Source organism: Emydura macquarii, unplaced genomic scaffold (genome assembly GCF_026122565.2).
Source record: "Emydura macquarii macquarii isolate MOO-44397 ecotype Brisbane River unplaced genomic scaffold, CSIRO-AGI_Emac_v2 contig_2473, whole genome shotgun sequence".
NCBI classification, from domain to species: domain Eukaryota; kingdom Metazoa; phylum Chordata; order Testudines; family Chelidae; genus Emydura; species Emydura macquarii.
Genome location: NW_027132610.1, coordinates 11,328,213 through 11,354,763, shown reverse-complemented (window position 1 = coordinate 11,354,763; position 26,551 = coordinate 11,328,213). Strand labels below are relative to the sequence as shown.

At 40.2% G+C, this 26,551-nt stretch overlaps 2 protein-coding genes across 8 annotated transcripts in view; both read left to right on the top strand.

Annotated features, from left to right (window-relative positions):
* Positions 1 to 14,077, top strand: part of LOC137162993 (NEDD4-binding protein 2-like 2) — an 84,364-nt gene extending 70,287 nt beyond the window's left edge. For 4 of the 5 annotated variants that reach the window (XM_067562965.1, XM_067562964.1, XM_067562962.1 and 1 more), the window contains 4 exons: positions 2,815 to 2,900; positions 5,130 to 5,175; positions 7,095 to 7,293; positions 13,888 to 14,077. In XM_067562965.1, the coding sequence (XP_067419066.1) occupies positions 2,815 to 2,900; positions 5,130 to 5,175; positions 7,095 to 7,285 (323 nt within the window). In that variant the 3' untranslated portion in view covers positions 7,286 to 7,293; positions 13,888 to 14,077. Of the gene's footprint in view, positions 1 to 2,814; positions 2,901 to 5,129; positions 5,176 to 7,094; positions 7,294 to 9,487; positions 9,583 to 13,887 lie in introns of those variants that run through there. The other variant, XM_067562963.1, reaches the window with a different exon arrangement.
* Positions 14,078 to 21,053: 6,976 nt separating this feature from the next.
* Positions 21,054 to 26,551, top strand: part of N4BP2L1 (NEDD4 binding protein 2 like 1) — a 32,164-nt gene continuing 26,666 nt past the window's right edge. For all 3 annotated transcript variants that reach the window (XM_067562958.1, XM_067562960.1, XM_067562959.1), the window contains exon 1: positions 21,054 to 21,238. In XM_067562958.1, coding sequence (XP_067419059.1) covers positions 21,072 to 21,238 — 167 coding nt within the window. In that variant the 5' untranslated portion in view covers positions 21,054 to 21,071. The remainder of the gene's footprint in view (positions 21,239 to 26,551) is intronic.

Below are 26,551 nucleotides of genomic sequence, written 5' to 3'. Positions count from 1 at the left end.
ATATTATCTATTATGCAGTGATCATTGCTATCTTTGTTAGCAGTTTGCCCTCATTGCATGATCTTGAGTAATGCTGAATATTTACTAACTTTAAATCCAAGGAATAAAGTCCTTGTAGTTATGTTGCAGTTCCAGTAGCACAAATACATGAGTGATTTTTTTAACCTGTGATTTAGCAAACTCTATGAAAACAGGTGTTTGTATTTGGGTTTGTATATTTCTTTGCTAGTAAATGTTTGTTTCACCTTTTTAATACAGTAGTATCCCTTTACTAATAATTTAAAATTACAGGATAAAATTTTCAAAAGCACCTATGTTCCATTTTCAAATGTGATACAGGCACCTTAGAGGCTAAATCCCACCGACTTTCAATCAGACATACTCTGTTAAGTCACTGAAGCAATATGAAAACTTTACCCCAATCAAGTTTAATTTGAAATTGAAGTTCAAAACCAAAAAATATATTTTCTAGTACTGAATATATTCTTTTAATCATGCTATCTATAGCTACAAATGTCATGTTTAGAAGGTAAATGAACAAACAGAGCTTGCATTTTCATATTCTACTGTCATTTAATGTATACTAAGTCATATTGTATAAACCCTTTCAGAAAGATCAAAAAAGATTGAAATGCTTAAGTCCTGATTCGGATTTATGCACATGGTTAATTTTACACACAGGTAGTTAGTTAGGAACTATTCATGTGTATATATTTGAGTGTGCATAAATCTTCTCAGGATTGGTGTCCCTTAGGTCCCTGTTTAGCGAGATACTTTTGAACCTTCTAACTCTCTAATTATAGTCTCTCCTTAATTAAAACATTAAATAATTTATTTAGGTTAAAAAAAAGAAAAAAGGAAATGAAATGTTTTGGTTCTGAACATAACATTTTTAAAATTACATAATTAATTTGAACAAAGATACAGTTAAAAAGAAGTTAAAAGCATTAATAATGAACAATAGACATAAAGGCCCAAAATCAGTAAAGCATTTAAGCATGTGCTTAACTTTAAATGCTGAATAGTCTTATTGAAGTCATTTTTAGGAGTGTCTTGACTTCAAGATAGTCACATGCCTAAGTGCTTGGTTGAATCGAGGCTAAAATGAACAAATACATACATAATGGGGGGGCAAAGAGGGGGGGTTGAAAATCAGTTTCTCTTTTACGTACCTGCCATGACCAAACTTCAAGGTTATGTTTTTATCTTGCAAAAGTTGATAGCATCACTATCTACTAAAGCAATACAGCTTCCTACATTTGTTAGGTGCTTGTGATGCCCTCGTCCACTTCATGCAAAATACAAATCCCTTAGTTGTGGCCTGCAGCTATATATATTTGGGCTGCATTAATGCCAAATCTCTATGCAGGCTTGGACTTGGTAATAACTGGAATAAGTAAGTCTCTAGCATAAAATGCATTTGTTTGCAGAAAGTAGTGTTAGGTGGTTTAGTATATCAGTAAGTGTTACTCTTCCAATCTAGTCAATACTGAACCATTTTTAGCTCCATTTTTAGAGGAATATCTAATGGAAGTACTCTTTTTAAGAGAAGCAAAACTGAGGCTATGACTACACTAGAGAGCTTACAGAAGCACAGCTGCCCTGATGCAGTTGTGCCATTGTAAGCGCTCTCTGTAGCTGATCTAAGATGACGAGAGAGAGCTCTCCTGTTGACTTAATTACTCCAGCCTCCGCAAGTGGCAGTAGCTATGTCAGCTGGAGAGTTTCTCCTGCCAACATAGTGCTTTCCTCACTGGTGCTAAAGTCAGTGTAAATTACATTGCTCAGTGGGGTGGCTAATTCATACTCATGAGTGACATAACTTATGTCGACTTAAACTGTAGCGCAGCCATAGCCTGAGGAACTGGCTGTTTGTGATCATTAAAGAACACACAGCATTTTTCTCAGAATTATAGATGTTAATCCCACTTTCCTGGCCATATTCTGATTTGAGCATCAATATTATTCCTGCTTAAATGTCTGCTGCAATTTCAATCAGAAATATTTTTCTTTATTGCCTGTCCTAAACTGTTATGTACTATGCCATACTGTTAAGGCAACTACTGTGCATTTGTGGGTGAATGGTTTCATAAAGCATTTAGGAATATTCCTAAATGCAAAGAACTATATAAATGCTGTTAGCTGTTCTATGGAAGGCAAATAGCTTATTAGCTAACCAATTTATTTGTCAGTTATCTACAGTTAATACATTTAACAGAACATATATTCCGTAAACAGTTTACACTGTTTTTCTATAAAACATTTCTTTTCAACTTTAATAATTGAGGATCACTTATCCGGTTAAAAATACAACGTATTTGTAGAACAATCTCCATACATTATGTTAAAATGTCCTCTTATTATAACTCATTACAACTGATAAAATTTTAAAAACTCAATTTATTTTTCATTTAAGATGTTTGTTTCTTGTTGCATTTTATTCAATTTAGAGAATGAAAAGTTTCATTTTTGTTTTTAGTGATTTTTCTCAGTAAATTTCACTTTCTGGTTCTCATGCACTTGGACAAAGCTACAATTTTGAGGATGTAAATACTGCAGAAAAATATTTTGGTTTAAAAAATACCTTTACATTGACATTAAACAAAAATATAGAATTTTTTTATTGGTCTTAGGTTCTGCACAAGTTTATTTATATAAAAGCTAAATTTTGGGCTTTGCTTGAGCTGGCATGATCTCTTTCAGATATGCATGAAGCCTGACAAAATATAACACTATGATACTGTTTTGATGGCTCATTGCTTTATGTTAAGAAGTATGAAAAAGCAGCTATGAAAATGTTGTGTTCTTTTTCAGAGTCTTTACTGCCAGATGATTATATAGTTCCTCTTGACTGGAAAACGTCAAAGAAGATCCATTTACTATGGAGGACATCAGTGGAGGTATGAGTTTTAGTTCTCTGCACAACTTTCCTGTATTTTAAGAGTAAAGGGGAACAATTTAGTCTAGAATGTAACCAGAATTTTCCTAAGAAATAGGCCCATGTCACGTGCCATATCCTCACTGAGGCCACCATGACTCTTTCTAGAGTGAGCCCATAAGTGGAAGAGGTGAAAGAGGCAATGTGAGGAGATGGCATCCTGGGGTTCTGGGAAGCAGGGAGCTGGGTCCAGGGAGTGCCAGGAGCCAGAGTCACCTCCTCTACCTCCCGTCCCCTAGGACCAGCTGGGACCTCTCCTCCCTTCCCCTCCCACTGGAAAGACCGAGGGAGACTGTGAATTTGTGTTATCATCTGTACTCCTCCAGATCTGCCCCCCATCATTGTGCTTCTGCATCCAGTTCATGCTGTGAAAGTATTTCTTGCTGGTAGATCCATGTTTTATATAAGTAAATATACACAGTGAAGGAAGAGGCGTTATATAGATCCTGTCCTCCAAGCCTTGAGAAAGGGACAGCTCTACCTTATAGCAGGGTTGAAGGTTTAGGTGGATAGAGCAGCAGAAAAACATATGAACCAATCATCAAAAATAAAACCCCTCCCTCTTGCTCAGGGTTGTTCCCTTTACCCCACAGATTCTGACCGTGCACCTTCCTTTCTCTCCATCATCATCAGTTCTAGCAAAAATGCTCTCAAAGTATGTGTTTAGTGGCTGACTGGGACTTGGCCTACTTTTTCTGGTCAGAAAATTGTAATTGTTTTACACTCTGTCAGTGCACTCTATTCAGAGATCCAGCTCAATGCTGGCCATTCCCTGCTGTTGGTGAAGAGAAAAAGAGCCTTTCTCCAAACCTTCCTCCATCTTGTATCTTGTGGGTATAGATAAGAAGAAATCACGCTAAGTGTGTTGAGGGAAGGAGGTAAATGAGTTTAGAATTATAGAAACGTAGATGGAAGGGACCTCAAGAAATCATCAAGTCCAGCTCCTTGATTGAGGCAGAACCAAGTAAACCTAGATCTAGATTGTATGGCTGATGATGGCAATTAGCATTTATGTGTTTGGAGGGTATAAAATGTAGAATTCAATTGATGGAGTAACGTATAAGATGTGTCTGTGAAGGTAGAGGAATGGATTAAGGGAGACAAAGGAAATCAGAAAAATTATACTCTAAAAATAAATGTAAGGGGAAAACAAAAGAAAGAAGAAAAGTTATGCCAAGATGGATAGACCGGCAATGGAAAGGGAAAAAAACGAAAGGAAGGGACAGGAAAATAAAATGGACACAGTACACTTTAAAAAAGTTTAATGCCAGTTTTATTTAAAATAATTTTAAAATGGGATAGAATAGCCAGGTGGGTTGGGGAAAATAGTGCACACATTGAAATTTCCTTAGGGGAGCCAACTGGCTAGGGCTGGCTCAGATCTCAATGCATAGAGCCCCTCTGATTTAAACAGGAGTTTTGTGTGAAGACGATTTGTAGGATGGGCCCTGTATGTATACAGATGTTTATATACTGTTTCCAAACCTTCAGAAAGTAGCGTCTGCATGTACGGTTGTCTATATCCACACTTTGAGCATTGTCACTGGCACCCACAGTTGACAGAATTTACACATGCAAAGCCCATCACTTGTGTGCACTGGTGATAGACTCTCACATGTGCCTTCACATTTGTATGATTCAATAACATGCATGCAAAACAGAGGCTGGGTTTGGCCCTCTTTGAATATTTGTCCGACTATATACATATTTGAACATACATGCTTTCTCTAATGATTCCAGGATACAGTATAATTTTACGTGTTAGGAAAGACCCAATTATCAAAAAGTAGGACAATGGAGAACTGCAAATAGGTATTCTAAAGATGTGAATATAAGCATAATGTCACATTTCAATATTACATATTTATATGCTGTTTATACCAGAGTAGTTTAGTCAATAGTTAAACTGAATCGTACTTAAGAAATATAAAAATTATTTCAGAACCTTTCTTTTGTCACTTTTCAGTGAAAGGATATCTTATTACTAAGGGTGGTTTCTTTTGGTGGCACGTTTTAGGAGATAATACAGGATAGCATGATGAAAAGTACAAAAGCCCATTAAATACAGTTTTAAAATGTAAGTAATGTAATATGGGCTTTCTTCTGCATAATAACTAACCAACTCCCACACCATCATATATATTTTATTTCTCTTCTCTTGTTTATTATTGCTTATTTTATTTGTTTTTAGAGGAAACAGAAAAAGAATGGATTACAGAATTGGAATTCCTTGGCTGGTAAGCATAATTTCTTAAACAAAAAGAATGTAAATGTTAATTATTCAGTGCAACAAACAGTTAATGTAGAAGTGAGAAAGTTCAAAGTTACTGTGCCCACAGTGTCTGACTGCTGCAAGTGCCGTATTTAGTACTGTAGGGTGTGGTATTAAATGTGTGCCTCTATATACAGTATACATACAATGTGGCAGATTTATTGCTGCTGTGAGACACAATTTTGAATTTCCTGACTTATGATTTGAATGCTCCATCTTAAGTGTTTTTCTTATTAAATTAATCAAATAATTTTGCTTTGCATTTACTTGAATCCAATTCAGATGAAGCTTAAAGTGAAAAACATGTTGTCTTAGGTTTTATTTCTGTGAAGTGTTGAGAGTCCTCAACTCTCATTGAATTCAATGGGTGTTGAAGGTTATCAGCACCTCAATGGATCAGGCTCCGAGGCAGCAAAAGAAAGTGAGACTTGATGAGAAACATCAAGAGCAGTGTTGGGTGAAGGAATCCTGTAGTGTTCAGATGGCAAAAGCATGTTTCCAGTTACCTCGTACCCTGATTTTCATTTCTTAGGGTGGGTGGGTCACCACTGGCTTCCATGTCCCACTGCTTTGGGGACTGGCAGCCTCAAAAGCATCCACCCCACAATTCTGTTGTCTTCAGTGGGAGAGCTGGCTTCCAGCAGCCTCCCTCTGTAATCACCAACTCTATATATCATCTCACTCCAGCCCATAAGGTCTCTGAAGGCAGCTGGACAATACACTGCTGGCAGCCTTCCTCTAAAGGTATCTGTTACAGCACAGTCTGGTAATGCACTGTAAATTGCTTCGTATCATTTATCTGTGTGTTCTAAAATACTGTATCATAGGTAAGGTTAAGATTCTATCATGGGTATTTTTAGTAAAAGACAGGGACAAGTCTAAGATATTAAACAAAAATTCACTTAAGCCTGTGACCTGTCCATGACTTTTATCAGAAATACCCGTGGGGGATGATGGGGGGACAAACAGAGTGCTGCTGGGGCTTGCTGCTGCTCCAGTCCCAGGAAGGCTGACCCAAACCAGGTCGCTGCCCTTGAAGCCAGGGACCGCTGCTCTGGCAGCCCCCAGGGCTGACAGCTACTCCAGCAGCCCTGAGGCTGACCGCTCACCCCTGCCCCTGAAGAAGTCACAGAGGTCCTGGAAAGTCACAGAATCCATGACCTCCATGACAGAATTGTACCCTAACCATCAGAGGATAATCACATCTAGGGAATAACTTTTGGTGTTTAATATAATTACATAAATTGGCATAAGTACTTCTAAAATTGTTGGAAATATATAATATAAATATTGTTCCCTGGAGAATAACAGATAACTTGGTAGCTAAAGTTGAGGAAAGATCCCGTGGGAAAGGAGAGACTGAGAGTACATCTGCACAGCAGTTAAACAGCTGCATCTGGTCTGTGTCAGCTGACTTGTGCTTGCAGAGCACTGTTTAATTGCAGTATAGGCAATTGGGGTCAGGCTGGAGCCTAGGCTCTGGGACCCTCTCCTCTCGTGGGGCTCCAGAGCCTGAGCTCCAGCCTGAGCCCAAATGCCTACACTGCAATTAAATAGCCCCTTAGCCCGAGCCCAGTTCAGCTGACGTGGGCCGGCTGCAGGTGTTTAATTGCAGTATAGCCGTTTCTTGAAGCTCTTGACTTGGATAGGAATTTGCTGGAGAGCCATGAAAGATTCAGACCAACAGGGAATGCGTGTAATTATCAGGCGCACAGCTGAAAAATCCATCAAAATTAATTAAATATGTTGTGTGTAAAATTGGTAACATTTGTAGTTTTCTAGGGGCAATAGTCTTGTTCTATAAAAAATCTTGTCATAAATACAAATGCCAAACTATATAAATTATACTTTGCATGTCTTTGGCAAATTACAATGTTTTTTTAGTTGGTGCCAACACTATGGATGATACAGATAAAGATTGCCAAGAAAGTCAAGAATCTTACGAAACATTTTCTAAAACAAACCTATTTCAAGATGTAGTAGAAGAGAACTCTGTGACTTATCCAGACAACAAGCATTTGTGTAACATAACAACCAGTCTTGAATGTCATCTTAAACGGAAAAACTCAACATGAAGATAAAGGTAACAGTTTATAAAATTATCATTTTTATGGCTAATGCTGGCCTAAATAGCTGAAAAACAAAGATTACTGCATTCATTTTTTAAAAAATTATTTTTAAAAATACTAACAGCTCATCTGGTCTGTAGGCACCTATGACTTTACTATAAGTATTGCACAAAGTGGAACAGCTCCAACATGAGAGTGAGAGACTCCTCCCAGAATAGCTATAGCCTGGTGGTTAGGACACTACCTGGGATATGGAAAACCCAAGTTTAAGTTATTTCCCTGAATCAGGCAGAGCAGAGACTTGAACCTGCATTTCCTGAATTCCAGGTGAATGCCCTAACCACTAGGCTCTTGGCTGTTCTGGGTGGAGGATCTCACTCTCTCTCATTTTGACCAGAAAGTTTAATTGAAACTCACACATTTCAACAAATTGCCACTTTCCGATGAAAAAACATTCTGTCGAAAAATTCCCAGACAGCTCTACCATTAACTGGTGCAAATGAACAACACATTCTGTGTCTCATAATCCAGAGGTTAGGAGTTTCCTTTCTCCAATCCTTTTAATTCTAACTGTTTCAAGCAATTATTTAATATTTTCCTAGATGATATTTCTCAAAACTACCTTTTGTGGGATAGCACACTGGTTGATAGCTTAATGATTAAGCTAGTTTGTTACTACATTTCTAAGCAATACAGAATTAACATTATTTCCGTATTGTGTGTATGTACAAGTACGTCTGTGTTTATGAAGGTATGTGTGAACATAATGAGCATGGGGAGAAAAATATTTCCTAGCTCAAAAAAAAAAAAAGGGTTTAAATAGAAGTCCTGAAATTTAATGAATGTCATTATAATGATAGAGTAAATTTGGGGTGTGATTTACCAAATATAACTAAGATGGTTATTTTTTACAATGCAATGCCTATCTTGTAATATTATACATCCTGCATATCAGAGTGTAGGTGGATGGATGTTCAGGAAGTTCTTAGTCAGAGTACCTTCAAGTTTATTCAAAATGGGGTAAACATTGTTTAATCAACCTCTTTGGGATTTTTTAAATTATGCATAGATAAATAAAGACAGTCATAAATCCAACACAGGATCATGTTGTCAAATTGTGAAGGAAGGAGTCTAATAACATTTGAGTTATTGGTGATTGGGTTATTTTTCATTCTGCCATTTATGAACTCAACTGTGTGAAAGATCTGCTTTTAAGAATGGAGAGTCAGGTATGAGGCTGTTGTAATTATTTAAACATATATGTGAGAGTGTTAAATGCAGGGATATATGTGAGAACTAGCTCTGAGAAGTTTATAGGAGCCTGTTGCTAAAATTTTGCCACCATTTTGAAGAGAGGTTAGGGTTGGGTTAGGTTAGGTTAGGAGGTTCTCCTTCTCAAGAAATCACACATTCCTCACCTCCCCAATGGATGATGATAAAGTAACCCAGTGAGAAGTGACATCCCGGAGGCTTTTAAAACATACTCTAAAGAGCATATATAAATCTTGGAATGGAACAGATTTCACTAAATGTCAGGTATTTTAAAAAAAATTCACAGAGGAAGAGAGTCCTGGGAATTTCAATCATAACCTCTTTAAATTACACCAGATGAACACCGTGCTAATGCTATCATCATAGTCAGTATATTTTTGAAAAACAAGTTATAAATAAATATTTCTAGCATAATATAAATCTATTTGCCAGATGGTGGTGCTTTCTTCCTTTATTAGTTTGTGTGTTTTTGTCTAAATGGAAAATGAATAGATTTGTGTCTCTTCTCTTCTTTGCACTTGTATGCCCCCCGGAACATGGCTTGTTTCTGCTTAAGAGACAACATTTTTGTAAGAGTTCCTTATCAAAACATTGACAACACATCAGTAGGTGAATAACTTGTTCTAGAGAATAGGAAATGACCATGATCAAAACTGTTTATAGAAATAAGCATCTGTTGAGCAATGGAAGTAAGTATTTTTATTTATTAATTTGTATTACCATAGTGGCTAGGAGCTGTAGTCAGGGACCAGGACCATATTGTGCTAGGTGCTGTACAAACAGAGGTAGTATGATGGTCCCTGCCCCAAAGAGTTTGCTGCCTAAGTATAAGACAAGAAACAACAAACAGCTGAATACAAGAAAACAGTAAGACAATATTGGTCAGCATGATGGTCAGCACACCAGCAGCCTAACCATTGTCCAGTTATTTTGCAGGCATCATGGAAAAGGAGAGTTTTGAATGAGGATAATGAGTTTATTTTGTGGATGTTATGGACAGCTCCTCCCAAGTCTGAGGGGCAACATGGAAGAAAGCACCAAGGTGTTTATTTCAAAATGTAACAGGTGGGCAATGAGGCTGGGATCATAAGCCAATCAGAGGCAGGGTATGACATCTTGATTGTGAATGAAAGAAAATAAGTAGGGATAGGAAAGGCCATGGAGATTCTTGAAAGTGAAGACTAAGTAGGCTATGGAAACATGGACAAATTACTAAGGATTGAATACAAAAGAACAGAGCTAACATGTAGAGACAAAATCAGAAATGCTAACGCACAAAATGAGTTGCATCTAGCAAGGGGCACAAAAGGCAAAAAAGAAAAAAAAAAGAACTATAAATATACTAGGAGCAAGAGAAAGATGAAGAAAAAAGTGTACGTCTACTACTTGGTGGGGAAGAAGCTAATAACAGATGACATCAAGAAGGCTGAAGTATTTAATGCCTATTTTGCTTCATTTTCACTAAAATAGTTAATTGTGGCCAGATGCTTAACACAAATAATATTAACAGCAAGGGGGAAGGAACACAAGCCAGAATAGGGAAGAACAGATTGAACAATATTAAGATAAGTTAGATATATTCAGGTTGGCAGAGACTGACAAAATTTACCCTAGGGTACTCTAAGGAGCTAGCTGAAGCAATCTCAGAATCATTAACAATTAACTTTGAGAAATCATGAAGGACAGGTGAGGTCCCAGAGGACTGGAAAAGGGCAAACATAGCATCTATTTTTAAAAGGGAAGAAAGGAGGACTGGGAAATTATAGACCAGTTAGCCTAACTTTGATTGTTGAAAAGATACTGGAACAAATTATTAAAGTATCAATTTGTAAGCATCTAGAGGATAATAGTGTAATAGCCGACATGGATTTGTCACGAACCAATCATGTCAAACCAATCTAATTTCCTTCTTTGACAGGTTAACTGGCCTAACAGATGGGGGGGAACAACAGAGGTTATATACTTTGACTCTAGCAAGGCTTTTGATACAGTCCCATGTGATATAATCATAAGCAAACTATTGTAATGTGTTCTAGATGAAATCCCTATAAGGTGGGTGCATAACTGGTTGAAAGACCATAGTCAAAGCATAGTTATCAGTGGCTTACTGTGAAACTGGGAGGATGGTTCCCCCAGGGGTCTGTCTTGTGTTTGGTACTATTTACCATTTTCATTAATGACTAGGCTAATGGAGTAGAGACTGCTTATAAAATGTGTGGATGATACCAAGCTGGAAGGGGCGTTTAGGAGGACAGGATTAGGATCCAAAATGACTTTGATAAATTGGAGAACTAATCTGAAATTAGCAAGAACAAATACAATACACACAATTTCAAAGTGCTACATTTAGGAAGTTAAAATCAAATGCACAACTACAAATGGGGACTAACTGATTAGGCAGAAGTACTGCTGAAAAGGATCTGGGGGTTATAGTGGATCACAGATTGAATATGAGCCAACAATGTGGTGCAGTTGCAAAAAAGGCAAATATCATTCTGGGATGTATTAACAGAAGTGTCATATGTAAGTCATGAGAGATAATTGTCCCACTCTATTTGGCACTAGTGCAGGGCCCAAGCATAATTTTTTCGGGCACAGTACAAACTTGTAACATGGGCCCCCTCCCACACACACACCACAATCCCTCATCCCATACATACAATCTTATGAGCCATGAAAAAAGTTTCAATTCTGAAATTACTGTTACATATTCTACATTTCTGAAAAATGCCCCCCTTTGCTATTTTTGTTTAACATAACACCCAACCCGAGAATCCTACAAGTTTGCTGACTATTTTGTAACTTTTTGGTCATTATAAAGATATTATATCCTGTCAATGTCTTGATTTTGTTCATCTGCTTCCTTAGTATATTCCCTGACTGCAGAAAGGCCTTGTCTGATTTGAAAAACTGGACGATAGGTTGTATTTATAGCCACCATCAGACATGGCAGTATGGGGGGTGTGTGTAACTGAGTGAATTAGACACTTCCTCACATATATTTTGGGCTTGCAAATCCTACCAGAAGAAGAAGCAGCAGCAGCACTGGCTCCTACCATCTTATGGTGCTTTGCTTTGCCCCTCCTACCAGCTGTCCCTCCCTCCTGCCTATGCACAAGGAACTCTGGGACTGGTAGATCTTGATATGATAGACCATGTCACAGAGAGGAGCACAAATCGCTCTGTCTCTCAGTCTCAAACTACAAATCCTAGTTTAACTGCACAAGCACACACACTCTAGTCTAGAGAAGGGCCTGGGCTGGGCCAGGAGGCCCAGCAACTCACTGTTCAGAATGTTGCTTGAGACTGCTCTAACGCTGCTTCTGATTGGCTCCAGCAAATCTCACAAGCTCTGGACAATAGAAACATAGATACAGGGAAATAAGTTTCTCTAAATATCTTCAGGCATGATCTACAATTTAGCCTCAATTTTTTCCTCATGGTAAAAGGGGTTGCAGCCTGGGCCAGGCCCCTCTGGGCCCCAGTAAAGTATACCCTTTTTCCCCCCCTGTGGGGGCCAGGCACTGGTGAGGTCTCAGCTGGAGTACTATACTATATCCAATTCTGGATGCCACACTAAGAAAGATGTGGGCAAATTGGAGAGAGTCTAGAGGAGAGCAACAAAAAAGATAAAAGGTTTAGAAAACCTGACCTGTGAGGAAAGGTTAAAAAAATTGGGCATGTTTAATTTTGAGAGAAGACCGAGGGAAGACCTGATAACAGTCTTCAAATGTGTTAAGGGTTGTTATAAAGAAGATGGTGATCAACTGTTCTCCATATTCACAGAAGGTAGGACAAGAAGAAATGGGCTTAATTTGCAGCAAGGGAGATTTAGGTTAGATATTAGGAAAAACGTTTCTAAACTATAAAGGTAATTAGCTACCAAGGGAGGTTGTGAAATCAGTTGTTGGAAGTTTTTAAGAACAGATTAGACAAATACCTGTCAGGAATAGTCTAATTTGCATTGTTGTTGTAGCCATGTTGATCCCAGGATATTAGAGAGACAAGGTGGGTAAGGGAATATCTTTTACTGGGCCAACTTCTGTTGGTGAAAGAGAGAAGCTTTCGAGCTTATGCAGAGTTCCTCAGGTCTGGTCCCAGCTCACATTTTATCACAATGATAATGAAAACTTAGTGTTGTTTTTTGACAGTCGGGTAAAATATTAAGTGTTCAGTTCTCTAATGTTAATGGGAAGTATAATCTGTTAAACATATATTATTTTTAAGGACTATGTAATGTAGTGAGTATAAAGATATCCATAAATTAACATTTCTATTTTACCTAATATTTCCCATATTGATATAATCTTTAATTTTCACTCTATTATTATTCAGCATAAGATAAAACAATAACAAAAAATAACAGTCTGCAGAGAAAGGTATGCTAATTCCATAGACATGTGGATAGTCAGTACCTTTGGGAGCACAGAGAGCTATCCATAAACAATCTCTTCTCATCATTAAATGCAAAATCTCCACACAAAAGAAAATCAAATAGATCTATTAGACTTTTTTATGCTAGAACTAAAGCTCAAATGAAGAAGATTACTACCCCCTTTGTTAAAATTGTATGTATTTAAACAAATCATTTTGAGATTGGACAAATGTGAAGAAAGAACTCCCTTGTACGATGTTTACCAATAGAGCCCAGCCTAGCATTTGATTTCAAAGAATAATTGAAAGGAGACATAAGAGTTATATAGAATACAGTCTTTTATCTACTTAGAGCTTAAAATATTGTAGATCAAATTGAGCTGATATCTTCCACAGGATTCCTCAGAATTTTTAGAGGACAATAAGGTTCCATATAAATGTAATAGAGAAAAAAAAAACTGTTTTTAAAGCAATTTCTGAGGAGTAGCTATGACTGAAGAAGTATTGGTGGGAATATATCTCTTCTGTGATACATGTGCACCAGGGTTAATTTTCATTTTAAGTTTTGTTTATCCTTTATTCCTTTTCTTGTTTTTGATTCTTCATGATGTCTAGCTCCTTGCCTTTCTCCATTTCTGACATCATCTTCCCATTTTCCCTTCCTCTGTATTCTTTCCCTTTTCCCTACCTTTTCTACTCTCTACTTCATTTCTTTTCTAAGCCTTCAAAATCCTTCTTTGTACCTCCTTCAAAAGTAGGAATGAAAATCAAACAGCTGAAACTGAGAAGGAAATGGATCCCTTAATCAGGGACTGGAGGTGAAAAATGATCTTTTAGTACTTTTTTTAGTCATAGGGTGGAATGTGGCAATATTGAAACAATGTTTACAAGTTACTATTTTTAAAATTTGCATTGACTGGTTGTTATAATGCTTCAGCAGACTCTCTTCTTTTATATTACAGAAATTTGTCAATCTTGGTACCATCATGGAAGGACCTCAGTTTACAATCAAGTGTGATAAATGTAAGGAATAACCTGGGAGAAATACTCAGCATAGAATTTGGTGCTGAATCCATGACCCTCACTAATCCTTAGGCTTTCTACTCACATTGACACCTATTCTGGTTTTGAAATAAAAAATTTGTAATGATTTTTGATTGTCAAATGGCCACTTTGAGAAGTCCCTTGATATTCATGCTTCCTTTACTCATCCTTCTGTGGCACAGAGAGGCTGAAAATAAAGGAGATTGTTTTGGCCAATGTTTAATGTGAAGCAAAGATAACAAAAAGATGTCCACATTGACTGATTTCTGTGTTGACAAACCAAAGGAGAGGGAGGAGTCTGTTGTCTGCATAAACTGTGAGCTTCAGATTCCTGAATATAATTCACTAGTTTTAGTACCCAGAAATATTTGCTACCTGCATTAGAAGGTGATGGCTTGATGGTAACAATGCATGTTTGCAGAGCACGATGTCTGACTTCACTGCTGGTGTCACTTCTTAAGTTTTGTGTTTATGGCAAGTTAGATGATTTATCCTTTCTACTTCTGCCTCCTTCTGTTTTCTCCTATTCTTCCTCCTGTTTCTGTTACTAATTGTTTTCATCCCTTGCTTCCTCATGATACTAAATGGAACAAGTCTTCATCAATCTCTCCTCCCTATTCCACAAATACATAACCTTTTCCTGTTCATATTTACTGTGTCTTGAACCCATGCTTGCTGTCTGCTTTAGACTATATTGTTAGGTAGACTTATTCCTGACTATGGAAATAAGCAGAAGTCATCTTTGATTTTCATTATCGGGGCTGACCTAAAGCCCATTGAACTCAGTGGAGACTATCCCATTAACTTCAATTGGCTTTTGATCAGGCTTTCTATGAACATTGATATTTAGTTATTTTATTACCATTAATGATGCTCTTTTTGCCTCTGTTGTCTAAAGAACCTCATGATTACTCATCGAAAACTTTGAAAATAACCTAATTCAAAGTAATTATTTTCCTCATATAACACATTTTTGTGTTTTACTTCCCTAGTTTTTTTAATTGCTGGCTTTTTCCTTCAGAATTAATTAGCTGCTGCTTATTCCCCTCTGAAGCCATACTCTTGTGGTAGCATCTGTATTTGTTGCTGTGGAAATTATCATAATAGCACTAACAGAAGATTGATTTCATGTGGGGAATGAGCAACACAAACAGATTAACAATGCTCATGTTTTAACTATGAAATTCTATTTGTTCTTTGAGACATTGATGGGTTTCATAAATTTGTCTGTTCTGTGGAAGGTATAGGAAGAGTGTGGCTCAGCAGTGCTTTAGAACTTCCATAGGGAGTCATAAAATTGTTCTGCTGCCAGCAGTGCTATGGTGCACAGCTCACAATCATGCCATTCTTTAAACTAGCACTCGGTTACCTGGTGTCTCTGAGAGGCAGAGTGGGGAGTGGAGCATGTCTCAGAGGTGCTGCAGGAGCAGAGTGGTCACCTAGCACTGAATGACTAGCACTCATACATAAATGGTGTCAGAACAAGTGTGGGAAGGGTGAGGAACCCAGAAGGGAATGAGTGTAGTGTGGTGACCTGGGGGGGAGGGAGGGAAGTGATAGGACATATTTAACAAGAAGGGGAGTGGAAAGACTGAAGGGATGAAGAGGGAGTGGTGTGAGCTATAGAAAGGAGTAATAGGAGGAGAGGAGGAATTGTAAAAAGGCAGTAAAGGTGAAGACTGACTAGAGAAGAGAATGGGAGGAAGGTGAAAGGACAAACTGACTGTTTATGGCATGATCAGATGGCACTGTGAAATAGTTACACATAAAGAAAACAGAATGGAAGAAAAAAAATTCTACTTACCACTAGTACAATTTTTATCAATCACAGGGGGCCCTGTCACAGGAGAGGATGAAAGCTTCTCTCTGATGTGTGGGAATGAATAGAGAAGGACAAAAATTACCTTGACAGGTGCCAGGTAAAGTGGAAAAAATAAAAGACCAAGGGGTGGAATAGAGATGAGACTATCACATTAAACAGTTTAGATTGCATATATTTGTCAAAAAGACAAACAAAAACATCCGTACTAGATTACCACAATCCCTCCACACAGACACGCTTCAGATTAAAAAGCAATTTAATTCATTTTCTCTAATTTGGGCATCTCTCATTTTCTGCCCTTCTCCCCCACCTTTTCCCTTGCCAGTATTTTATGTATCAGCTGTAATACCAGTTCTTGACCGGACCCCCTGCTAGGGGATTGCTGCTTTGTGGTCTAAACTACATGCAATTTGCCATCAGGCTTCAATGTAAAACCTACAAACAAAACTGAATAAGAAGCTCTAGAGCATACTGCACCACTGGCAAAACGTGTACTTCCATTTTGCTTAATAGTGTTTTCGCTTGGGTGAAAATGTATTGTACTTCTGCCAGCATGAACACTATAGAAAATAATAAGGGGTGTAGGTATTTCACATTGGTTGCAACATTAGTGCAGCTTAATTTTACATAAAATACTAATGACATTAGAACAGGTCACATTTAATTTAAAGAAAGATTCACCCAAACATTGACATAAATGTGATTTTTTTTCCTATTTGTTTATTTGACAAAGAATAAGAATCTGAGTACACTGACTGTCCATTAAAATCTAATATTGTTAATTGAGTATTGAACTTCCAGAACACTTGAAATAAAAAAGAAATGTCAAAATCTCTCAGTATCTTTTTTTTTTTTTTATAAAAAAAGAAAACATTTTGAGGTTTGACTCTTAAAGGAATACTGTCAGTTTAAAAATTAAATTTAAAAATCAATTTGTAAGCACATAGAGGATAATAAAAATAAGGAATAGCCAGCAAGGAATTGTCAAGAACAAATTACGCCAAATCATTATAATTTCCTTCTTTGACAGGGTTACTGGATGAGGGGAAGAAGTAGACATGATATATCTTCAGCTTTTGACACAATCCCACACCACATTCTCATAAGCAAACTAGTGAAATATAGTCTAGATGAAATTACTGTAAGGTGCGTGCACAACTCGTTGAAAGACTATACTCAAAGAGTAATTCTCAATTGTTTGCTGTCAAACTGGGAGGATGTGGCCAGTGGGGTCCCAGAGAGTTCAGTCCTGGATCCAGTACTATTCAATATCTTCATTAATGACTTGGATAGTGGTGTGGAGTGTATGCTTATAAAATTTGTGGATGACACCAATCTGGGAGGGATTGCAAACACTTTGGAGGACAGGATTAAAATTAAAAAGGGACCTTGACAAATTAGAGAATTGGTCTGAAATCAACAAGATGAAATTCCATGAAGACACATTCAAAGTACTTCACTTTAAAAAGAAAAATCAAATGTACAACTAAAAAACTGGGGCATAACAGGGAAGGTGTTAGTACTACTGAAATAGATCTGGGGTTATAGTGAATCACAGCTTGAACGAAAGTCAGCAGTATGTTGCAGCTATGAAAAAGGCTGATATCATTCTGGGATGTATCACAAGGGTGTCATGTAAGACACAGGAGGTAATTGTCCCACTCTTTGGCGCTGATGAGGCCTCAGCTAGCATTCTGTGTCTAATTCTGGACACTGCACTTTAGGAAACGTGGACAAACTAGAGAGAGTTCAGAGGAGACCAACAAAAATGATAAAAGGTTTAAAGAACCTCACTTATGAGGAAAGGTTTAGTCTTGAGAAAAGGAGACTGAGGGGACCTGTTAACATTCTTCAGATATGTTAAGGGCTGTTATAGAGAGGACTGTGAACAATTGTTCTCCATGTCCATGGAAGGTAGGACAAGAACTAATGGGCTTAATCTGCAGTGAGGGAGATTTAGGGTAGATATTAGGAAAAACTAACTATAAGAGTAGTTAAAGTCTCAAATAGGCTTCCAAGGAGGTTGTGGAATCTCCGTAATTGGGAGGTTTTTAAGAACAGGTTGGACAAAGACTTGTCAGGGATGGTATAGGTTTACTTAGTCCTGCCTGAGCATGAGGGGCTGGAGTCGATGTCTTCTGGAGGTCCCTTCAGGCCCTACATTTCTAACATTCTCTGATTCTATAATGTGGCCATAACATATAGTGCATATGCATGGCTTCTTCAGATCTTCATAAGAAAGTCAGCATCCTCCTCCTTTTCAAAACGTTTCTTAGTGTTGTCAGCAAACCCATCTCTCAGACATGTGCATGCTCTTGCATTGATCACCCACTGATGTCACAGAGCTGTCTTCAGTGGATATGTTTATAACATTTTCCCTTCTTGAGGTCTAATTAGCTCAGCTATAAAGTGAGCAAACAGAGTGACCTGTCTAGTGGCTTGCCTACAATGAAAACTTTCTATGCAGCTTCAGAAACAAACATAGAACATGTCTAGTAACTGCCACACCTAACGTTTCTTGGTCAGGTTATTGGCCTTGCACTCTGCATATGGGCTGAGTCACACTACCATAATGTTTTAAGTGAGCTGAAAATATTTTTGTTGCAGCATATCATAGATGTGTCCTCACACCTTTGTGGATATTGCAATAATTAACTCCTTAATATTACCATCATAATGTAAGAAAGGTGTAAACACAACAACTGCTGTGTTTGTAAGTTAAATTTTCTGAGAGCACATAGTTAGTACAAGATGAGGTTTATATCACGCATTGTTAGTGAGCAAGTAGAGGGCGAGATCAAAGAAGAATCTTTATATTTAAAGCACCAAAAACATGGATCATTTGGTTAATTCTAATGGGACAAGAGTGCCACCACTTTATATGCATTGCTTAGAGAGAAGATCCTTGTACAGCTAGGCCAGTGCGCTCTGTGTGCACAGTAGGACCTATCATGGCACTATTATTAGGCCTTTACTCTCCTGCTCATGAAAAAGATGTCCTGACCAGCACAGGACAGAGAGAAGGAAAAAGATCACCTAAAATATTAACTTTAAACCATTTATTGAAATTTTTTCAGGCCAAAATTTATATTAAGCTAAGGCTTTTCTACAGAAAGAGTTAAGATGAGTGCTCCATTACTTCACACCTTCTTTTTGAACTTCAGAAAAATCAAATGTGGGTTACACCTGGACTATACAAAAAATTTTAGATGTTCAAGATAAGTCAAAGACCTGATGATTAATAGAGGCTTGGGGAAGGAGTCCTGCTATCTTTTAGGGTTGCCCTGACTGCTGGTGTCAAAACTAAGGCCATTTTGCTTTTCAACGAAAAACCACACAAGGGTTTAAGGTGCTGTAATGTATGTGCATTAACTTCACATCTTTACTGACACATGATCTATACAAGTCCTTAATAAGGGAAGGTAATAAGGAAAATTGAGGGGAAGCCTCTTATTAATTCCTTTACTTTAAAATGCTTGAACTGGTTTTCCATGACACCCATGTAACTCGGGGAGGGGGCTGTATACATTCAGACACAACTATATCTGATGAGAAAGGAGCAGTGTTAGCCACACAATATCAGTTGTCAAGTTATGAATAATAATGAGTCAGGATTATAATGTGTCTTCAGTGTTAAGAAAATGTTTTTACTATGGGATAACTAATGTGCATTAGCTATCCCCCCTGTAAAAACGAGTGGAGATAAGGCACTTTAATTTCTCCAAAAGGCAACCAATGCAAAGGTATAACAGAATAATTTATTTTAAAAAATCCTTGATTTTGGCAGTAGATAACAGTAAGGTTATCAGAATGAAGAACATCACTGAAATGTATCTTAACAAAATATGTAGCTATGGCTATGACATGAAAATATGCAATTAAAAGTAGAAAAATAAACAATTAACTAGAAAAATCAACATTTATGTATGCAACAAATGAAGTAAGAGAAGAGTGAAGTGGACCGTTCAGTAGTGGCAGGATGGGGAATTACAGAAATAAGGATTTTAAATAAGTTTTCAGTTACAAAAGGAGCAGAGGGAAGTTCAAAACAGTTCTGAATATTGTATGAATGTACAACTTTATTTTACAGTGCTGTAAACCCTTATGTGAATGGTTTCATTCAAAAGTAAACATAGGTCTATGGCTTCTTTAGAAGAGGTGACAAAGAAAGCATGAAGCTAGTGCACCCTAAAGGCTCAGAAACAAAAATGTCAGATTAAAAGAACTCCAATTGTATGTATGTTTTTTAATTTCATGACTTTTCGGTGCATAATTCATGATTTTTTAGTACTGGTGATGTTTGATCTAACTTGGGGTTGTATACCTATATTGAGTAAAATGTACAGTAGATATTTAGTTTTGTGAAGGATTTCATACACAATAGTATAGTGCCCTGAGGGTCAGCTTTTTAAAGATATTTAGGCAACTAGTTGGCGTTTCAAAAGCAACTAGAAACTTTCAACATTTAAAAACCTGGCCTGGAGTGACTATTTGGGAACCATGTTCTACACACAAGTGGTGATGTGAAAAAGGACAAGGGTACCGTACAGAGGCAAAATAACAGTGACAAAGGCAATCCTCATTGGTGAATTAAAGGAACCTGAAGAAGTTTTGACATCAACCCAGGAATCTGTCAGCCTTAATGTCATAAGATCCCAAAGAATAAATTTGTGTAAAAAAACCCCCAAAACTATTGACATGGAGTGCAAGAAAAAGGCAGCCCAGTTCAGACAATCAGACCAGCAGAAAAGGCACATTTGTGAACTGTTATGAGGCTTTAGAAACGGGTAAGGGATTCTTTTAAACACTGACAATGATAATGGTTTTGGTGCGAGGGCCGTGTATGAAAAAGATGTCACAGAATCGAGTCTCTCTTCGCAGCTCAAGGAGACATCAGAACAGAGAGGGACGTGGGGCTGTGGGCTGCACTGTGCCTTGACAAGCACAGCCCTGGGAAGCGGATGCTAAGAGAAATCCCTGCCCGGTGTCCCCCTCCCCCCCCCCTTTTTTTTGCAGTCACTGCAGCTGGCTCAGCCCAAGGCCACCTGGGGTTCATCCCCTCCCGCGCCGCTAGCCCGCTCTCAAGCCCAGCTCCTACCCCCGTCACTGATGTGGCCCCTGGGCCCACGCCCAGCTGTGGTCTCCCCCAGCCCCTCCCCCGCGGCGTTCGGCCCTGCCCGGCCCCTGCGCACGTGTCCATGCCAGGCTGGTGGCAGGGCCGGCAGATGTTAGTGTGACTGCGCTGCCGGGGTGGGGCGCATGCGCAGTGCTGGCGGAGCCATGGAGGGGTCGGAGAGCCTGATCCGGGCCTTCGGGGCCCTGAGCTTGCAGCCTCGGCCCCCGGCGCGGCCCCGGCCCCCGGCGCGGCCCCGCGGGCGTCGCCGCTTCAACAAACGCCTCCACCTGCTGCGCGGCCTGCCCGGCGCCGGGAAAACCACGCTGGCCAGGTAACCGGCCCGGGGCGAGCCGCCGGGAGTCTCTCGGGGCCCCCTTCGGCCAGGGGCTCCCCGCCCTGCTGCGGGCCGGGCCGGGCCGGGCCGGGCCTGGTGCCGGCGGCTCTCCCGCGGCGGGGCTGGAGCCGAGCCGGGCCGGGCCAGGCCGGGTCGGAGCTCAGCGCCCGCCGTGCAGCCAGCCACCGCCGGCTCGGGAGACGGACCCGCTGAGGGGTCCCGCGCCGGGCACGGGGCTGGCGTGGCCCAGCCCGGGGACGGGAGCGGGGACGGAGCAGGCCGGCGGCTGGCGGGACGCGGGGCAGCAGCAGCGGCGGCTGTGAGCGAGAGGCGGGTTTCTCTGCTGTGGCCGCACCGTGCCGCTGACGCAGGGAGCGAGCGAGCGCAGCAGGTTGACCTGAGGGCAAGGCAGGGCAGGGCCCCCCCAACGTGCCTCCCCGTCCCCCGCCGCAGAGCAGCTGCTGAGCCCCTCAGTCACACCGACCCGGGTGGGGGCCGGCCTCCCCTCAGGCGGCGAGGGGTGGCTGCTGCTGCACCAGAGATCAGCTGAGCTGGGCACAGCAGCATCCGTCACCTGCCTGGCAGGCTGCCCACGGCGGATGTTGTGTTGGTGTTGAGCACCAGGGCAGCAATAGCCTGGCCCTGTGTGGCAAGCCCCCCACCCTCCCGGGGAAGGAAAGATGATGTAAACAGTTGCCATAGAAACTGACTTGCTGAGAAGCCCATCTTGGTTAGAGACCATGTGGCAGCCCTTGTATCCTTCTTGATAATAAAGTTGAACGGAACAGATACCTACAATAAGCAGGGACTGGACCACACAAACGCTGTGACTTTCCTTTCTTTTAATGTATTCTTTGGACTTGTACACTATGCCTGTCAACACTCTCTAGCCACTTTACATACACATAATAATTCTCAATTCTGCAAAATATTTTCTTCCGCCTGCTGTGTACGCTGTGACTCTGATTTTTTCCTACCTGATGCTTAGGAGAATACATCACAAAGGCTCTCTCTTCACTGAGAAAAACCCCAAAATAATCTTTGTTTTAGTTTAACTCAAAGCTAAAGCAAACTAACGCCATTTTACTTCCAAAGAGCGTATACACACAAGGATTGATGTGTCTTAACTAATACATGTTAAATTCATACAGTTAATTAATTTGGCTTAATTTACCATGTAGACAGGCCTCAGGTGAAGAAAAACCTTGGACTGGCACAGCACAGTATCCCTAACATATAGAGGGGACAAGAGTGGTGCTGCATCTCTTGAGCAGCACAGCATGGGGGGGGGGGTGGACTTTTAAGCCACTCTTTTGCCTTCTTGATCCAGGAATTGGAGAGGTTCCCAGCATCCCATACACAGTCCTGGGGGGCCTCTTATTTATGGAAGCCTCCCCTGATTGCCTTGTGAGCTGCAGTGCTGTGGTCTCACCCTTGACATGCCCCTCCTGTGCCCGGCACACCTCCTGCGTCAGGGCTCACAGCAGTCTATTGCCCTGCCTGTACTGAAGGAAACTTTCTCAGCTGTAACTGGGACTTTTAGGGCCCCTTTATGCTGCTCGGACCCTTTTATTCAGCCTGAAGGGGCTGGAATGGGCATGATCATCTCATCCAGTGAATTTAGCCTAACAATACACTTATGAGGTAGGGAAGTACTATCTCATTTTACGTGTAGGGAATTGGGAGATTGATTCCCCCATGTCCCCAAGGAAGTCTGTGGTAAAATCAAGAATAAACCCAGCTTCCCCACAACCTATGCAAGTGGCTCTCACCCTTTCCAGATTACTGTACGCCTTTCAGGAGTCTGATTTGTCTTGTGTACCCCAATTTTCACCTCACTTAAAAACTACTTGCTTACAAAATCAGACATAAAAATACAAAAGTGTAACAGCAGACTATTACTGACAAACTGCTTACTTTTGCATTTTACCATATAATTATAAAATAAATCAATTGGAATATAAATACTATATTTACATTTCAATGTATAGTATATACAGCAATATAAACAAGTAATTGTATGAAATTTTAGTTTGTGCTAACTTTGCTAGTGCTTTTTAATGTAGCCTTTTGTAAAACTAGGCAGATATCTAAATGAGTTGATGTACCTCCCTCCCACCCCCCGGAAGACTTCTTAGTACCCTCTGGGGTATGTGTACCCCTGGTTGAAAACCATTGACTTATGCCGCCATCTAATTAGGAGAACATCCTTTTTCTCTGAAGGCTTTGTGCCAAAGTACAAATCAGATAAAACCCTCATGGCACTGTTAAAAGTTAATGAGTTACATCAAGCATCATATTCTAAGTGGATACCTGTATCAACAGTTAGCACACAACACACTCATTTCTCTATTGAGAAATCTACCTTGCACTAGCCTCCTGCAAATTAACTGTTCATGTGGACCCTGCTGCCCATTTCAAAATAGAGCAGCTCAAAGTGCACTAGGGATCTTTTAGTGCATGACCACAGGGTCTACATGGACAGTTTGTGCAAGATAGAATTACATCCTTGCTTGCCATGTACTAACTATTTGTATAAACAATCCCTGGGTTTGGGGTTATATCCTTTGTGTCTGTCAATGTGCATTTCATATTCAGTTTTCTGTACTACCGTTCTGTGAATATGAGAGTTTCCTCTCCCATTTTTCTGCTGTTTCTGTGTGATGTGAGTTAACAGGCAAGCTACATGCGTACACAACTATATGTGTGAACTGAGGAAAACAACTGGCATAGAAGAGCAAAGGCAGCAATGTGATTGGTTTCGCAAAGACTGTTGAGTGCAGTGATGATTAGTTTTGTGTGTTATGGGAAAGTCATTTGTGCACCTTAGTCATGCTCCAATAGGAGGGGGGAGTAACACAAGATAAATTTATTCATGAAAAAGAAAATGGATTCACAATGATTAAAAGTTAGGTTTCGGCCCCATGGGGAAAGTAGCTTGCAAAAAACAAGCACAACATTCAACAATCAATCTGCTTTTTCTTTAGAATTGTTACAACAAATTTAGTTTGTCAATCTATCTTTAGAAATAATTACTTCTAATCACATCGGTAGCACTGTAACTGTATATGCTGATGTTCAGAGAAAGGTCACTGCCAAACTGAATGGTATTTTTCTTAAAGCAGAGCTGATCATCTAAAGGCACAGGTAAATGTGTTGCAGCCACAAAGTATAGCAGAGGAAGGATGGCTTTGTGCTTAAGGCACCAGACTGGAACGCATGTGCTCTGGGTTCTTTCCTGCCTCTGCAACAGCCTTCCTATGTAAACTCATTAAACCACTTACTCTTTCGGGTTATAATATTTATTTGTGATACCATAAATCCAGAGCCACAAAGTTTACTTAGATTCAGCAGTGCAATGCCTAACTGGAATCCACAGCCCTGAGTTAGGTGTTCAGGCTCCCTATGCAATGTCTGGGGAGGGTAAGGTGCCTAAGAATGGGATTCACAAAAGCCAGCAGGCTGAGTGGGGAGCAGCCTAAACTGAGGAAGAGCTGAGGAGAGGGGCGTGCATGCCCCTCAGAGATAGATGTCTAGTTAGAGACACCACGCTCCCCTTGGGATTCACAGCTGTGTAACCTCTCCCAACAGTTAGGCACCTAAACCAGGTCAATGGTTCTGAATAGGCCTCAACTACTCTAACTGAATGGACTTTGCTTTTATCTACCTTCCCCATTGTTGTTACTTACCCTTGGATATGTATATATATAACACCTATGTGATTTCTATTCCTTACATCTGATGAAGTGGGTTACAGCCCACGAAAGCTTATGCCTGCAGAAATTAAATTTGTTAGTCTTTAAAGTGCTACAGACTCTCGTTGTTTTTGCTGTATACAGACTAACACGGCTACCCCTCTGGAACTTTAAACCAGGTCCGTCTTCCATATCATAGGTGAGTGCGCTAACCCTTGGACTACTGAGTATAAGGTGGGGTGGTACCACCACCTGTGGGTTGTGCCAGCCCTGACGCAGTAGGCTTGCTCTGAGAACATCTACTAGATTGTGCTCCAGAGGTGAGATAAACTGGGGATTTGGAGTGGAAAGCTCCTACAGTGTTAGGCCACTGGTAGGCTGAAAACAGTATCTAGCGTGCTGACCAATATCGTCTCACTGTCTTTTGTACTCCTCTATCTATAAACTAAGCCACAACTGGATCCTCACACTAGGCTTTCCCCCACCTCAGGCCTCACATTTGCTCTTGGCTCAATCCCTAAAAAAAGTAAATAAACCCTAAATCCTAATCCTAGTGGCACTTTTACCCTGAAAAGCGAGATGTGCCAGAGACTTCATGAAATCCACTAGCAATATTGCTGTTGATTTTACATGGAAGGAGCTATAATATAGTATGGAACCCTAAGCTAGAGAGCTTCCTAGCTGTAATAATCAACAGTACTTCCCTATCTTATAGGGGTTGTGCAAGACTTAAATTAATCCACATTTGTGAGGCAGACTGATACTACTGTGATGAGTGCTTTTAGAAAAACCTAAACCAAATAGCATTCTCACCTAGAGCTGGACAAATTTGCTTAAAGAGGCTGATTAAATAAGGCACCCTTTGAGAGGCATAGGCAGAGGGAGGGGGCGCAAAGAGGTGTGAGCGGCAGCGGAGTGGGGCATAAGGTGGCACCTTGGGGAGGAGTCTGAGTGGTGGCAGAGTTGGAAGCCAAGCACTGTTGCCGCCCTCCCCCATCCAGCCCCAAAGGCAGGAGTCACGTGTTGCCTGTGGCTTAGCTGCATTGTTAAGTTGATTTACACCAGTTGCATCAGCCCATTTATATGTTAATGGAATATAATAGGGAGCAAGTTGTCAATGCTGATTTAGTCTGGTAAAAGAATCTCCTTGAGAATCTAATTTTGCATCAAGCCCTTGAAAAGCGACAGCAGGGTACTAATTCAAACTACATCTCTGAATTCAGCAGTATAGGGGCTGAAAGGTCAATCGCAAAAAACCCGGACACAGTGGACTAGATTCACAAAAGAGTGTAGGTGCCAAAGTGCCACTTTAGGCACCTAAATCCCAGAATCAGGCCTTGCTGAGATTCACAAAACCCCCGCTGATCTCTAGGCACTTAAATTTGCTCAGCCCCTACATTTCTACCGTAAACATTCCCTAGGTGCCTATGTTTCTGTCTGCGTTCATACACTCTGCAGCCCCCATGCCACGCATCTAGACACCTAACTCCAGCGTGTTATATGAATCAGGAAAAGCTAGGTGTTCCTCTGCCCCACTCACCTACAGGGGCCCAGTTCAGCAAGTGGGCTCAAAGTCTGTTTACCGGATCACGCCCCTTAGGCAAGGTCAGGGGGA